The following is a 17,028-nucleotide window of genomic DNA, read 5'->3' as shown; positions in this document are numbered from 1 at the left end:
TGCGAGTTGAACACGATGAAACAAACGGTAAGAATAAAATAATGCTTTATGTTAAGGCATTGAACTGAAAGTGTTTCTTCTCGACAATAGTTCATTACACAAAAAAATTGGAGGACGCTTAAGCTTCGCCTTCAAGAGTGGAACGCGACAGCATTCCCGTCGACCCGCCAAGGGATGTAAGACAATGCGCGACGGTGCAGCGATCACTTACGAGGCGCCCCGCATCGGACACGGTGAGCGTCGAGCAACGCAGTGTTAGGCGCGGCAATGAAATGTGCGCCTGAGCAAACGGAACAAACCAAAGAACTCGGTGTCTCGGAGGAGGAAACGATCTACGCCAGCCGAACGTCGTGATCGGCACGGGCAGAGAGATAGATAGATAGTAATCTAAAGAAAGGAACGGCGCTTGAGTCTGCAACCCGTGTGGGAGAACGGCGAAGCGTCGTCAGGGGAGAGGGAGTCGGGGCATGCGACGCGCCACGGAGGAAGGAAACTAAGGAGAGGCCCTGACGTCACTCTTTGTGAAGCAAAAGTGAAGCCGGAAGTTGGCGCTGCTCATGGCGATGCTCCGCCTTTTGTGACACCCTCCTCTCTTGTTTACATCTTTCGCGAAACCACGCCGCGCTGCGCGTGGTTTCGCGCGGGGAGCGCGCGCGCTCGCGCAACATCCGGCAGAGCACGGTGCAGGTAACACAGCGCAACAAGACACGGTGACTAACGCAAACCCGCCCACACAGCGCCTTTGCCACGGCACGAAACCTACCAGAGCAACAAGTGTGAGCGCTCCAAAAATCAAAACAACGCCGCCATTGTGGCGCAAAAGGCGGGGCCATGCAGCAAAAGAAATAAAAAGCAGCAAAAAAATGAGAACCTATACGTCATTTCCGCCACACTTTTCTCCTAGCGCGCGGAGGGGGTAGGGCCTCTCCTTAGTTTCCTTCCTCCGTGCGACGCGCCTTGCACCGGCCCGCGCACAGCCGTGGCGCGCCACCTCTCGGGGCAGCGCCGTACATTGAGAGGAGGGGGGTTTCTGTGTTTGCCGCAAGATGGCTCTGCGTGTGCGGTAAGCACAGAAGAAATGTTGCGGAAACGTACTGCGCTACTCATGTAAATGCGACTTCTGTAAGTTGCATGCTCATAATTATCGATATACACCGCAGTATAACTTTCTACGGCACGTTTCTAAGGCAACACCGCATTCACTAGAAGCGCTTTTGTACTTCTTTCAAGCATCGAACTCGTGGCTGAGTGGTAGCGTCTCCGTCTCACACTCCGGAGACCCTGGTTCGATTCCCACCCAGCCCATCTTCGAAGTTGCTTTTTATTTATGAAGAGCCTGCAGTGATTTATCGCTCACGGTCAACGCCGCCGACGCCGACGCCGACGACACCGGCTTTTCTGCGACACGAGCTCCTTAACGCTATCGCGTTAAAACAGGCTCTGCCAGCTGACGAGGAAATGCACGCGTCACGCTCCGAGCTTCACTCGTATCTCGCAATGTCTCCAGCGGCAGCGATGACAGCGCTCATTCTGGAGGGCAGTGAGTTGCAAATTGAGTCGCTAAGTCATGTGTTCATTCGCAGCACGTCCCACTGGCTGACGATGGTCGACTTCGGGGTGATTTGGCGCTCTTCAAACTTCTGAAGATAAAAAAAGCAAATGACCTTGAAAAGTCAACGCAGCGTCATCTCCTTCCGTCGCTCATTGGTGATCGAAGAACGGTGCGACTCTCTACAGATACAGGAAGGTTTACAAGATTCAAGATTGATCTGAATAAAGCTGACGCTTGTCCGTCTTAATTCAGTCCAGCTTTTTTATCTGACAAGAACGGTGCTAAATCGTTAGTCTTGTTCACATGGCCCGTGTACCGGAGAAAGAACAAGTGAAGATTATTGAACTGTGTTCTAGGAACTATATATACTCAAAAGAAGATATCAGAGATGACAGGACGGTCGCTTAAAGCTGTGAATAGGATACTGCAGGCCTACAAGAAAGAAGGGCGCATCAAAGATGCACCTCGCGGACGTCCGCCAAGGCCGCGCATGTCTTGTGTAATGAACTATTGTCGAGAAGAAACACTTTCAGCTCAGTGCCTTAACCTAAAGCATTCTTTTATTCGTATCCGTTTGTTTCATCGTGTTAGACTCGCATAATAATTATATTGAGTGTTTTGTTTTCCTTTCGCGTCAAATAAAGACCGAGCACGTTGTGCGCATAGTTCGGTGTCCCTTTCTTGTCGCTGCGTGTTACGGTAACACACACAGCGAAGAAATATATGTGCACGCACTAAGTACCACGGCCTTTCGAAAGAACGAAAGAAACATGCCGTCAAAAGAAGTTTGTAGAACCCGAATGTGGCCAATGAAAGCTCAGGGTCTGGCGTCGCACAACGCTTAATAAGGAATATCGGCTCAGTTCCCGCAGTAACAATGGAATACGCGCACTGCCTCTGACCGTAGCACTCTTCACGACAACGCGGCCGGCGCGCGCCGCCGTAGCAGACGATGCAGGTCATGACTCCGCCTCTATAGCGTCTGCGCCTGCGCGAGCTGCTTCCGTCGCGCGACTCCAGCGCTCACCGCATCGCCGATGCAATGCGCTCCGAGTTTTCCCCTAAGTGTGAAACAGACTGTACAGTAAAGCAAAGTAATATACTACAGTAACATCAAACACCACTTACACTCTTACCACTTACACCACTTACAAACAAACACCACTTACACTCTTAAACAAAATTATATCCTTTGGGTCGTATCTTGCCACACAACGATAATCGTCATCTGTCTTGTTCGCATTTCCTTCCTTTAACGCTTCGAGCCCGGTACTTTCAAGTCATGAACCGTATGCGTGTTACCAGCATGGCAGAGCATTCTCGGCAGGAAAGTAGCGAGCACAGCCTTTTTAAGAAAGGAAATGCAAGCAAGGCGGATGACGATTATTGTTGTCTGGCAAATATACATTCCAAAGGGTGTACATTTGTCTAAGAGTGTGCATAGTACAATAAGTAGGAATGAAACTGATATAGATATCGTGCAGAAATATAATCTCGAATACCAGGTAGAGAAACTGCATCATATTATGATGAGAAAGAATGTTGCCGGCAAATGTCAAGTAAAATGATAACGCCCAGTACAATATAGAATAAGTGTCCGATAGCATGTCCAGTTGCAAAACTGAAGACAATTCTAATCACTCACGGCGGCCGCATTTTGACGAGGGCAAAATGCGGAAACACCTGTGTACTTAGATTTAGGTGCAAGTTAAAGAACCCCAAGTGGTCCAAATTTCCTGAGTCTCTCACTACGGGGTGCATCATAATCAGATCGTGGTTTTGGCGCTTAAAATCCTGCAATTTAATTTTAAATCTATTCACTGATGAAATTGTCACTGTGTGTACAGAATCAGAACAAAACACAACATGAAATAAAAGGAGATAGAACTGTCACTGAGATAGTGCAAGCAACACACAAGCGAACGAAATCAAATCAGTGCTATCTAGAACTTCCGGTGGCAGATTGCTCCAGTCGTTACATGTACGAGGGAAAAGGATACTTGTATACACCAGAATGGCAAATGTGTTCGGTTACTTGTTTAGGGTGAGACGAACGCGTTGCACGGTGGTTGAAAGGTTTGATGCTCTTACATTTGTCTATTGCTAACTTAACATGATATATCAGGTAAAATAACGTGATTCTTTCGCGATACCGTCTAGTTTCTAACGTTAACAAGTTTGCACTTTGAAAAGGAGCTGATGGAGATATGGCAGGCTAGTAGGCGTTAAATAAAAAAAAATCTTACAGCCTTTCTTTGTACTGGTTCAAGGCTAACTATGTTCACTTGTGTGGTCGAGTCCCAAATAGCTAACGAATATTCTAGTATTGGTATAACATATGCGTTTTAAACGCAAGGAGTTTAATTCTGTCGGTTGCTTTAGCTAGTGCCCTTCTTAGATATCCTAGTTTGTCTGCTGTACATAAAGTGATCTTAAAATTTCTTGAATTTTTTTTATTTTCCTGCCCTCCTCTCTCAAGGGCCCTTCATGTCCCCTCTCCGCTTTCCTATGCAAGGATAGCGCGTATAGGCGCCTCCATATACGCCTGCGGAATGTTCTTTACTTCATTAAAAAGCTTTCTAGTTATCTGTCTAGAACTACACACGTAGCTGTTCTGGCTGCAGACATAGCAGAACCGATATAACGTTTGCCTTCGTTTGCTTTCCACCGCAATGGTAAGTGTCTACCACACTCGCACGTAGGCAGAGCAGTCGCAAAAGGCATGCTGCACAGTTTCAGGCGCGTAAAGCTTGTGACAGTTCGGGCTGTCCGCATGGCCATGGAGGTGTGCGTTCCTGTTTCCGTGATTACGCTCTTTTTTTAATAGTGGCATTATTTTTCATCAAGATGGTCGGAAATTTCCACTTTGTGTTGTTTCCGCGGTAACCTTTTGCGAATCCAGCTTCGTGGGTATGTGCCATATATGAAAGGCAGCAACAACAACAGTGGGTGTATGCCACTCCGCAAGAGGACAACGCACGATATGAGAATAATGCACACTTCCCGCAAAGTCAGCCGCAAGGCTTCAAAGCCCAAAAAGAAGAACCTTGCGAAATTGGAATCCGCAACGCCACCACCTCCTCCTGCCGATGACGCATCGAAGGAAGTTACCGCCAGAGCAGCCGAGTCTGCGACGCCGTCTTGTGCAGCAGCCGACACCAGCGTCACCGAGGGCTGGACAGCGGCCGCGCAGCCTCCTTCCCCGTCGTCCATACTTGATGACTTGGTGGCGGCTCAACAGCGCTACGTGCTGTTGCCGCCTACACCAGGGGGAACGCTCCCTACCTGCACCTCCCTACTCCTCGGCTTGCCGTCCTGGTCCGACGCCACCAGCGCACGACAAACGCAGCAGTCGGGCCACCTGCCGTACATCATCGATGAACTCGTTTGCCTGCCGTCGAAGGAAGAGTGAGCGCTCCCACGAAATTTGCGACCGCTCTAACCGTACAATAGGTGGAGCAAATGTACTAAAATTCTGCGTTTGCCGCAGCGCTAGCTTGCTACAGCATGGATGCATCGTTTTTCGTTACAGATCCCAGATATGATCTGAAGAACTCGAGAAGCTACCTTACTCACAAGGACTGAACGTAGCAGCTCAGTGATGATCTAGCTTTAAATTTAACATAGCGACTCAGATATCACTGTTACACGTTGAGGTTGCCCTGGCGTTACATTGCGAGCAGACACAAGTGACGCCAAGTACGTATAAACTGCGCCTCGTTGTCCGACGAGTGCTCCACTTAAATGAAAATTGGAGTAAAAGTTCACTGATTCCCCTAGACACCAGTTCACCACGCATCAAGGCTTTCTGCCATCCCGCTCCGAAACTATAATTCCTGTTTCTCTTTACTAGATGACAGAGCACAACTCACTGCAGAGCATAGTTCTTGCTCCATGCTAAAGGGTGTTTGTAACTCGATCAATCAGGTCCATGGCTTCATGAACACAGCTAATGCAATCAGGCTATTTTAATTCTCAGACTTAAAAATAGAATTTATAGGCTTCGAAGACAGTAAATTCTGACAACACTTTCTTACTATGTTGTAACACCTCAGCACCACAAATTCGCTAATTGATGTTTGCCGCGTGTCAAATCACGACCCCTCCTATTCAGACGTCAACGCGGCATGGAAACCGACTGTTGAAGGGCCGGTCTGGCAAGCGGGGCGCCTGCCAGACCGGCAACCACTCGAGACAACCATAGCAAATTAGGAATCTATCCTTCATTTAGATTAGGCATGGTCTTTGAGCATCTTTTTGACCTGTGGTGTTACATGCCGACCGTAACACTGTGCATTCCCAGGGAGGTGGACACAACGAAGCGAGGGCTGGGCCCTCGAGCTGTGGTGTCACATCAGCCATCCCTTCTAAAGTGATCCCCCAGGCCTCGACTGAACATCAACGCTTCGGGCAACCTTACATCTGGTCACCCTGAGGTCCAATCTCTTGGCGGTGGAGGTGTTTGTTACGTCTCAACACCACAGAGCACTAATTGACATTTGCCACACGCCAAACTACCACCCCTCCTGCCCACACTTCAACGCAGCGTGGACACCGACTGTTGAAGGGCTTCACAAAAGGCGCTCACCCCAGCATTACCTAGAAATCTGAGCAAATTATGAAAAGGAGTGAACCATGGTGATGAACTGAAAGGCGCAGTTAATCAGACGTTTGCGACGAGTCAAACCATCACCCATCCTATCCAGACATCAACGCAGCGTGGACGCCGACTGTTGAAGGGTACCACGAAAAGCGCTCACCTCATCATTACCTAGAAGCCTGAGCAAAAGATGAAAAGGAGGGGGACAACGACGCCGAACTGGGTGTCGCCGGTCGCTTTCCTTGCACTGATTACAAACCGCGGAGTTACTGCGGGTATTGCAAGCATGGGCGTGGTACAGCAACGTAGTCAGCGATTATGATTTGCTGCCGGACAGCCTTCAGATTCCCTAGTCGACTCGCCTAGGGAAGATGGCAGTATTAAAAGCGCTGACTATTCGAGAGGGGAACACAGGGTCCAGATGTGAACTTGGACGTTTATCTTGCTCCTGCATGAAGTGGACTTCCGTAACTGGAGCCGTGAAACTAAGATAAATAAACCGTTTTCCCTTATTTTGTACAACCTCACGTAGTAGTCGATGTGCTTGGTGGATTCCATGCCCTGAACGCCACCCGAACCACAACAACTGGTTGACAGCGGTGAGCTATGGAAGGCAGCCCTCACGATTTGAGATCGGTGGACCTGTGTACGTCGCTCCGGGAGACACAAAATTCGCAATGTCGAGGGAAACTACGGATGGAAGGGTGACTTCTGCGGATCCGGGATCAGCAAACCTCCTCTTCTTGGTTCAGGGAGGCACAACTGTCGCCGTAACGGCGTAGAGTCTTGGATGACTCGAGGAATCTGGAAGGAAGAGATCAAGAAGGCAGTCCTCACGATCTGGGATCGGCGGACCTGTGTACGTGGCTCCGGGAGACATGAACTTCGAAGATCGAGGGAAACTACGACGGAAGAGTCACTTCTGCAGATGTGGGATCAGCAGACCTCCTCTTCGTGGCTGAGGGAGACACAACCGTCGTAGTAACAGCGTGGAGTCTTGGACGACTGGAGGAAACTGTAAGGAAGAGCAGCAGAAGGCAGTTCCACCATCTGAGATCGGCGGGCCTGGGAACGTGGCTCCGGATGGAACGACCTTCGCAGTCTCAAAGTTGTGTGAGTGCTTGAGTGACTACGTGTTGTAGGATGGTAAGAACAGGCTGCTATCGGGCAATTAGCTGTGATTGACCGCCACCGGGTGTGCGGGAGATACAAGGGAAGTTGTAGTCAGTTCTAAAAATACGCGGGTATCACTGTTAGAGAAAGAGGAGCTGTTGCTTTTAGCAGCAGAGCTTAGTATGGCGATTAACCATACGTTGAGGAAGCCCGAAATTCGTACGGCCACTTATGAAGTAGCTTTTGATGAGGACGAGCAGCTCACAGAGCCCTGGGAAAGAGATGCCGCGAAAAGAATGAAAAGGAACGCAAGAGGAAATAAAGGTAGACAGAGAAGAAGCGCGAGAAGAGAGAAAGTGAGGAAGTGAAGGAGCATGAGAGGATAGAAAGAGCCGAAGAGATCAAAGGCGAGGAGGAAGACAAGCAGAAGCAGCATGAAAGTGAGCTCGCGAAAATAAGATAAGACGAGATAGCGCGATCAACGCGCAGGGCGGATACGGCGCCACCACAAACGCAAAGTGTGGAAATGACGAGCTTCCTTCAACCATACGAAACAGGCGATGACATCGGTCTCTACCTGATCAATATTGCACGGAGTTGAGAGAGGCGATCTGGACACATGACCGGAGCGGTTGTTTGAGCTGATGCCGGGAGAAGTGCCGCAGGACGTAGTCCATTTGTGCACCACGGAGGGTGGCTAGCACAGTTTAGTGAAGGCGGGTTTGCTCGCTAAGTACAGGCTCTCCGCAGAAGAATTTCGGGAGGAACCACTCTCCTCGACCGAAATTCAGGAAGGTTTGGCGCTGTGCTAGGACGCGAAACACAGTGTAAAGAAATACGATGAAGTAGCTAACTCGGGAGGCGTAGTTAAACCGGAGGAGGAAATCCTTCCGATTTCCTCGACAGAAATTCAGAAAAATGACCAGGCGCTGTGTTACGACACGGAACACAGTACAAAGAAAGAAGATGAAACCGCTAGCTCGGGAGGCATAGTTTTGATAGAGAAGGAACTCGGAAATCAGAAAGAGGAGCAGGTGCTGTGTTGCGACGCCGAACCAGGTGCAGCGGAGGAGATTGAAGTAGCTGCCTCGGGAGACGTAGTTCAGCCGGAGGAGGAAATTTTTCTGATTTTTCTTCGCGAAATTCAGTAAGAGAGTCGGGCGCTGAAGTACCATGAAGATCTCCGTGTGAAGAAAGAGGAGGAAGCAGCTAGCTCGGGAGGCATAGTTGAACCGGAGGAGGAAATCTTCCTGATTTCCCCGACAGTAATTCAGGAAGTTGGTCAGGCTGAGGAGCCACCAGTGAAACGCAAAAGAAAAGGCGTTCGGAACGGAACACCAAAATCAGTGCCAAGAGAAAGAGGTGTCTAAATTCAGCATTGCGGCAGGGAAGACAATGCGGCGGAGTAAGTCAAAAGCCACTGAAATCTGTGGGGAATGCAAAAAAAGATTTAGAAAGGCGCATTTGCCGGTTGGCATGTTTCGAGTCAGCTCGTCCGAGTCGTCAGACGAGGTTGAAAAGAAAGTGACGTTCGGCGCGGAGAAGGAAAAAAGCCAGGGGGCAATTACTTTCCCACTTGTTTAGTTAGTTTCGAGCTCTAGTCTGTCTGACATGGGTGAACGCGCGGTCAGACGAAGCAACGTAGTCATATCAGGTAGGGCATTCTGAGAGCAATGCCAGAAAAGCAGTTGGAGAGTACGAAAGGTGTCAGGGCTCTGTCGCGAAAGGAATGACATACGTGCCCTTTGTATTCTAGGGTTGACAAGTTTGACAGGAACTTATAAACAGCGCCCGCCTCCAGTGCGATTTCAGGAGACGGTTTTCGCGCGCGTAAAGTTTTTTTATATGACGTTTCTTTATTTTTAAGCAGATAGTCTTCATTTTTTTTCTTTACATACGCTTGCACCATCTAGTCCAAGGTAAATATACCTGGTAGCGAAGCTTCCATAGGAGCCCATACGTTCAAAATATGGCGGTCCATCGCCGGTTCATGGGGCTTAGCGCCATCTGTATGTGGTGGGAACACTTCCGGCGGAAGAAAAAAATAACGTGACGCCATGTCCGTTAAAAGCAGAAGTGACGTCATTTTGTTTTCGAAGGCGCGAAATTTGTTTTGTTGTTCTTCCTTTGGAGCTATATATTCAATTGCCCCGCCATTCGACTTGATGGGCGTTTCGAGCTTTCAGCGTGAAAAGCGATGCAGGAAAAGGCCAGCCGTACAGTGGTGAGCAGCCTTGTCTAGAGCGCGCCGACGATGCTCTGTGGAGCAAGTCAGCGCCACCTAACGTTGCGCTCTGGGTTGGAGTTATGCGTCGCGCGCGCAGGCGCGGCAGAAACAGAGGCATGCATGCTCATCGCTTCCTTGTCCAGCCAACGCCTTCCGAGTTCGTTTCGTGCCGCCAGGGACGCGCTGCCTGCAATTGTGACGCTGCGACGGCGGCGAGGGCGTCGCCATGCCGCCGTGTTTGAAATTCTCAGATCTGTATGGATGCCAAATGCAGTGTCACTTGTAGCTAGCTGATAACACATCGCGACGGCATGCCATCACACAATACGCCTGCAACGCATGGTGCGTGGTGGTAACGCTCAAACCCTATATTACAGTATACGGACAAGACGAAAATAGACACCAAACAACCATATAGGCCCAATTCTTGCACTCTTAGCCTAATCTGCGCCTGAAACGCGCGATCACCCGATATCAATTGGACGTGCTTCAGAAACGCGCGATCACCCGATATCACTTGCACTTGCTTGCCTAGCCGCCCCGTGATTCGCGCGAAACGCGTTGGTTTTCCGGCCGCTGTTACATATCATTCAGCGCGGGCCCTGACGGACTGAAGCGCAAGCACTGAGGCCGAGAACCCACGAGCAGGCACCGCTTTAATTTGGCCGCGCATGCGCACGAGACGCATAGCTCAAACCCAGAGCGTAACGATAGGTGGCGCTGACTTACTCCGCAGAGCACCGTCGCCGCGCTCTAGACAAGGCTGCTCATCACTGTACGGTTGTCGAAATCGCATCCCTGCGCAGAGCATACTTTCTTCGGAGGCCGACGAATGCTTTAGGTGTAGAGTGCTGGTCCTATTGTCGGATGCCAAGTCCGTCGGCCAGCGCAGTCGCACGAAAACAACTACACAATTATCTGGCGGTCGTAACTGACTACTTTTGAATGAACAGATTAAGAAGCAGGGAGGCTACCCGCGTCACCAAATTCAGACAAACTTCGACAAGCAAGAAAGCACAAATTGTGAGGGGGGCGTATTTCAACAGGTGATACGAGTGCGCCTTTCTGTCCATTTCAAGACGTGCATTGGGGCGCTATTCTGGACACGCATGGCGTCTGCACGGCCGCCATTATCCGCCATGTTTACTCTCTGATTGGCTGTCGAAAGGTCACGTGTTTTGAAATTTGTGCCGGGAAGCGGAAGTATTGCAAAATGCAATTTTGCGTTTTCATCAAGATGACGAAACGTGACGTGGAGCTGCAAATTTTATGGACTAATACATTTTTTTGGTCATTGGCAGATATATTGTGATGTTAGTGCTTCAAAAAGAATGTGAGCGGTAGCGTGCAGAAGCCAGTGCAATGCATCTGCAATTGCGCGAATATGTGGTGGCGATTCAAGATATGCGCCATGCCATCTTGCTGATTGGCTGAAGGAATATCTCGTGAGGAGCGTCACAGGAAGGGCTGTTTCGTAATCGTCATTTTGACGATGCGTGACGTTGCACTGGGCCGCTATTGCTGAGATTTTCCGCCATAATTCTTGCTGCGACGAGCCGCGCGAATTATGCTAATGAGCAGCCATATGCAATGGTAGCCGAGAGGAATGCGTATCGCCACATTTTCCCCGTCGTTTGGCGCCACGAAAATCTTTTGTTCATAACGCGTGCTCATAGTATTTGCATCGCTCTCGGGTGGTGTTGGCATTTGTGTTTGGGGCCATCGTTTTTTAAAAGAACGCGTTTATAAGAAATAATATTGGTTGAATATAGCAAACTTTCAGCAATGTTGTCCACTTTTCACTGCTGCATTTGTAGTGTAATCAAGATTAATGCCTTTTCGCACAATCAGACGTTATGACAACGGCCTCTTTCTAATTTATAAAAATAAATGTACGCAAGGCGGCGCCTTGAAGTTTCCTCCCGCGGTGCGAGTAACCAGCGAAATGAACAAGAGATGGCAGCGCCGGCGCGTGCGTCGCGCTAGTGGTTATCTCTGGCGCCCGCAACGCTATCGGTGATATTCGGCCGTTTCTCAGCCAGCCGAGTCGGGCTGAATCACTTGCGTTTCACGAAATAGCGATAACGTGGCCTAGAACGTGCGCGCATCACCACTGGTAGGTCGCGTATGTTGTCTCAAGCAAGAAAACAAGCGCGTTGGCGCCAACATGCGATGACTCATTGCATTTTCCGGGGACACGCATCCTAGCTATTGAAGCAGACGACGGCTTGTATGCAGCAGACGACGGAAGCGCGAAGCGTTTTCGACGGAACAATCATACGCTTTGAGATAGCTGCTTTATTTTTACTGCGGAGGAAAACTGTTTTGCTTTACCGATAACGCTACTTTCAGTGCCTTCATTTCAGTTTCTTAGGCGAAACGTCAAGTTGGCGTCACGTTACGTAAGCAAAACTGGGCCACCAGCGCCATTTTGTTTGCGTCGCGCCTACGTCACGCACCGAAGAAAATGGCGGAATGTCCAGAATAGCGCCCTTGCACTGCGAGCGATAGTGGCGTCAACACCCCCTGTAGCGATTGGCACTGAAAAGAAATCCATTTAATAATAATAATACACTGAAACATATTTTCTTAACTCATCACGAATATATAAAATTGACTAGGAATTTTATTTTCGTTGAATGAATCTAACTGTGTCTCGTTTGAATTAAAAAACGCGTTTTTGTTTCCCAATGTTTCTTCCCTCCAAACAGAGTTGCGCTTCAATCGCTGCTCCCATAACCCCCCATGCTGATGGCGGTGACAATCTGTACTGAACCGCTTTTCGCCCGAAGCTTCGCGACCTATTTGGATCGACCTTGCCTAGTCTTGGTTATTTGTTAGAAACCTGCAAGGCACGCTTGAGTAGCAGTTCACTTTTCATAAGTGGTTGCGAGATTTTTTTCTTTGGCAGAAAACGCGTTATTTAGAGGAGCCGCTGTTAACCGCACGATTTAGAAAGTGTTAGTATGTCCCTTTGAGGAATGTCATGCTCAGACACAAAGAAGCAAAACGTTGGTGCGTGCCTCGCACGTGTATTCATCAGACAGAAGCATTTTAGTATCGCTTAGTGCGTGCGTGGTAGAAATTATAATTAAGCTCCAATCTTCGTTAAATTTCACGTGCGTCAGTTACGGAGCATATTATGGTTCTTTCATTAGTGCGGATCCTTTGTGGACAAGAGAAAGAAAATGCGAGTCAGTCGCACGAAAGTTGAACATTAGCGGAGCTTATTCGGAAAATGTGGATTGCTCGAGAAGGAAGCTTTGTCTTCACAGCCTGTACTTGTCTCGCCAGACTTCTGCAGAGAATGCACTCTCTGGTGTGGCGCCTGCAACCATAGTCCAGATGCCGTCCTTGCCCAAATTAACGAAAGCCGTGAAGCGTATCCTGTGATGTACCTCAGTCGAAAACTGACACCGCGACAAGAGGCTTTTACCACGTCGGAGAAAGAATGTTTTAGCATGGAATGGGCAATTGAGCAGATAGGAAACGACATGAAAGTCCGTAAATTCATGGTCGAGAGCGACCACGGCTCTCATGCATGCCTGAAGCAAATCTCGGAAAAAAACTAAAGACGAATGAGATAGTCGCCTTTGGCCGGAATCAGAATGCAGACGAGCTGGGCTGGGGCAACGAGATCAAAGTTCTTGCTTTTAGGAACGCGTTTTGTATGTAGCGCTAGTGATGTTATCAAGTCAGGCACCTAATTTCTGTCTTGTCGAGAGCTGACCAGACTAGAAAACAGGAACATACAGAGAGGGGTAAAACATTGCAAAGCGATACGGGGATTATAGCGTCCGGTAGGCCCGTCGCTCGGGCACGCCGACGAGTGTGTGTGTGCCTGTTGTTGCGACGCCGTTTCTCGAACCTCGACCAAAGTTACTATTGGGTAGCGTGGCGTTATCGGCGGGCTGCAGGCGTCCAGTAGATCATGGCGACCAGGCAAGGACGAGACGATTTTTAGTGCGAAATTTGCACTATTTATTCAATGGTTGGTGAAGGGCAAGAACAAGAGAATGAATGAATTGAAAAAGTACATTGCTGGGCCCCTTAAATAGGCTCACTAATATCGTAAGTGAGGTCTTGCCACGTCAACATCACGTGACATGCACTGAGTGCGTTCGGTGCTTGGCGGCTGCTCCCACTTTCCCAGGGCGACGTCTCAGGCAACCCAGGCAACCCGAGGGACCTGTTTGGTTCGCGGAAAGCGTTCTCCTCTCGAGTTGGACAGTTCGCGGAAAGGTTGCACCCTTTGGTCGCACACACAAAGGGGCCTGACTGCGGGGCGCCTGCCAAACCAGCACCCACTCGAGACAACCATAGCAAATTAGGAATCCATCCTCCGTTTTGATTAGGCATGGTCTTTGAGCGTCCTTTTTGCCCGGGGTGTTACACGTCAACCGTAACACTGTGCATTCCCAGGGAGGAGGATACAACGAAGCGAACGGCCATGTCACAGCAGCCATCACTTCTACAGCGATCCCCCAGGCCTCGACTGATCATCGACGCTTCGGGCAATCTGACATCTGGTCACCCTCAGGTCGAATTCTTTGGCGGCGGATGTGTTTGTTACGTCTCATCACCACAAAGGCATTAACTGACCTTCGCCAAGTCTGAAACCACCACCCCTCCTATCCACACTTCAACGCAGCGTGGACACCGACTGTTGAAGGGCTTCACAAAAGGCACTCACCCCACCATTGCCTAGAAATCTGAGCAAAGCATGAAAAGGAGGGAAAACGAAAACTAAGCTGAATAAACCCTTTTTTCCTTCATTTTCTACAATCTCACGTAGTAGTCGGTGGGCTTGGTGGATTCCTCGCCCTAACACCACCCTTGACCGCTGCTATGTCTAGCACATTTGTGTTACACCTGCACGTTTTCCTTCCAATGGAATGAAATTTTAAGTTTTTTTTATTGCATTGTGTGTAGCGGTGGTTACCATCGTGACTTATTCCAGCTACTCCTTCTCGCTTAGGTGAACAGTGCATTACAGTTCACAGAACAACAGTTTGGCCGATCGGCTGACCGTTACTGGAAAACTGTATTCTCTCGATATTATGAGTGACATTTGACGTAAGCTTACTTTGGCAAGACGGTTGGTTCATACGGGGCTGCATTGAGAAATTGTTCGCTTTGATCAAAATCGGTGTGAAGTGCATTACTCCAAAAATTCTCGAAGGATTTCTCTCTGGGAATATGTTTTGGACGTTATTATCAAATTCAAATGGTATGAAAGTGGGAGAATCGACAAATTACCGCCGCAGGGAGTCCTGCGGCGGTAATTTCGTATTCGCATGCAAGGTTCTTCCAATATATGAGTTTAACTGCATGCAGAATGCATGTGCAGCACCCCTGTTTGCGCCATGATGGCAGAAGCCATCGCTCCTTTCCTGCAGTGCTTGGGATTGGGTAACTTTGATGTGAGCGCCAAGGGAAATCTCATCCTAGATTTTTAGAGTAAATTATAGAGGGAAGTTGGCGATTGCGTCTCTCCGACATCACTCCTATTGTGTGATCCTGGTATACTCACTTTCCTGCCTTTTGAACTCATGGGCTAAGCAGCATCGTGATGATACATAGTAAACGTGATTCCTACCATCCTTCTTTCTCGTCCGCTTCCCTTAAGCGCAATGTTCCAAGTAAGTGAATAACAATGCTGCCTTTCAAAAATGATAGTGCTACGGCGTGAAACCGTTCTTCCTAACATCTGTTGCAGTTTTATCTTTAGCGCCGGCACCTAGTGTCTAAACACTCTTTCTTCACGCACCTTGTGGCGTCAATTGTCGGCAATTCATCGTGAGATGCCGTGTAACTGGACGGCAGCGGGTACTAACTTGAAGACTTAGGCTAAATGCCGTAAAAGGCGAGATTGCGCCCTTGTAGCCAGCTTCGTCACGTGGTTCAGCACCAGTTGATAATGTCCATATTTCTCAAGTGCAACCGTACTTTGGGCCAGCTCCCACCGGACTTCTTCCGAAACGGCGGTTCAGTCGTGCTGGACATGTTGCGGAGTGGTGTGGCTATTTCAACACACGGATGAAAAAAGAATTCAGACGACGACCTTGGACATGGCCGGGTACGTGACGTTATTCACATCCGTCATTGCGAGCGAATGCGTTGCATTGTAATTGACTCACACATTGCGTGGAAAACGCAAACGTTTTTCACATGAAAGATCGCAACTAAACAATGATGTTCATGGTTTATGATAAATCCTGAGATTCTTTCGAGGACCACAGAAGTTCTCAATTATTTTATTTATTTTTTTGTTCCTCCACCCACGAGGTGTCGATCAACTCCTCCCGGATTCTCGCAGAAGGCCGGGCCGCTTCAAGTGGTGGCTGGTGACCAAGATAGCATGGTCCATGGCGTTCTACACGTACCTGGCTTTCTGCGCCTACCGGTCTGCAGTGATCGGCTTGCAGGACTGGTGTGCTATGCGCAACCTCGTCCTCATTGTGGGTGTCCTCCTGACTGTGTTACCTTTCCTCAGTGACGTGTTGTCCGACATTCTGGATGGCTACCCTGATTTCAGGGAGAAGCTTGACCATCTTCAGATTGCATTTGCGTGAGTAGAATGCTTCGCATTGGTAGCATTCATAAAAGAGACCCTGAGTTTTTAAAGGGATGCCAATTATGTGTACTCCTGTACGCGGGAAACACACAAATCATTTTTTGGGGCAACCGCTTTACTAGTCTGTACGAACCACACTACGTTTGCGCAACGTAGTGAATTAGGCAAGTTTTTTACATGCGGGACAGTATTTTAACAAACAAATCAGTGTCCTTCGGAACACTTTGTGGCATTTAAGTGTCCTGTGCTTTCACCGCAACCAAATCATTGTATGCATACTCGCTTGGCGCCATACTGCCAGGTATCGCTTCAATGACTACACCGTCCGCCCCATATTATGCCAACGCAGGCGTTCTTCCGCGTACAGAGCAGGAACACGCTTGATAGAAAAATACAACAGGGTTTCGGAGAAATATTTATGCAGTGTTCTCGTTGCGCATAACGCGGTCCATATATTTCGTGTCTGTTCAAAGGAGACGCACAGCCTTTTTACTCACAGGTGTGAAAAAGCGCCCCTTCATTTTCATTTTCCAACAAAGATGTTCTTTTTACATATAGACGTATTGTCCTTGTAGGAGCGGACTCGTCAGCAAGTGGTGCCGCTGGCCCGACCTCATGGCCTTCCCCTCCTTTCTGTAGTTCCTGCTGCGCTCGAAACCCAGCATCTCGCGATTTCTTATCTGCATGGCTACCGAGTTAGTGCACGGTGGCGCCAAAACGTTTATTACGAAGAACACTGAGAGGAAGTCTGGCCCTGGTGTCTATGTGCCCGTCAGTATTGCATGCGCTTCTTCCGACATGGAATGATACATGGGCTGTAGACGAATTTGTCTAAATATCATCCTTATTGCTTCGAACCACCAAGCTTCCATCGAACATTTGTTTTCGATTTCGTTGTCCGCATTCTAATGCAATAATTAACCTCGCTCGACATGTAATTTATATCAATATACGCTTTT

General features: G+C 48.8%; 1 protein-coding gene across 3 annotated transcripts in view; it reads left to right on the top strand.

The window, feature by feature from the left end:
* The first annotated feature begins 4,512 nt into the window (after positions 1-4,512).
* The window catches only part of LOC135921225 (uncharacterized transporter YutK-like), a 251,210-nt gene continuing 238,694 nt past the window's right edge, over positions 4,513-17,028 (top strand). For all 3 annotated transcript variants that reach the window (XM_065455539.1, XM_070529860.1, XM_065455538.1), the window contains exons 1-2: positions 4,513-4,960; positions 15,812-16,063. In XM_065455539.1, the coding sequence (XP_065311611.1) occupies positions 4,536-4,960; positions 15,812-16,063 (677 nt within the window). In that variant the 5' untranslated portion in view covers positions 4,513-4,535. The remainder of the gene's footprint in view (positions 4,961-15,811; positions 16,064-17,028) is intronic.

The sequence above is a fragment of the Dermacentor albipictus genome, unplaced genomic scaffold (genome assembly GCF_038994185.2).
Source record: "Dermacentor albipictus isolate Rhodes 1998 colony unplaced genomic scaffold, USDA_Dalb.pri_finalv2 scaffold_34, whole genome shotgun sequence".
Taxonomy (NCBI): domain Eukaryota; kingdom Metazoa; phylum Arthropoda; class Arachnida; order Ixodida; family Ixodidae; genus Dermacentor; species Dermacentor albipictus.
The sequence above is the reverse complement of the archived record's forward strand: the minus strand, read 5'-3'. Positions and strand labels throughout refer to the sequence as shown.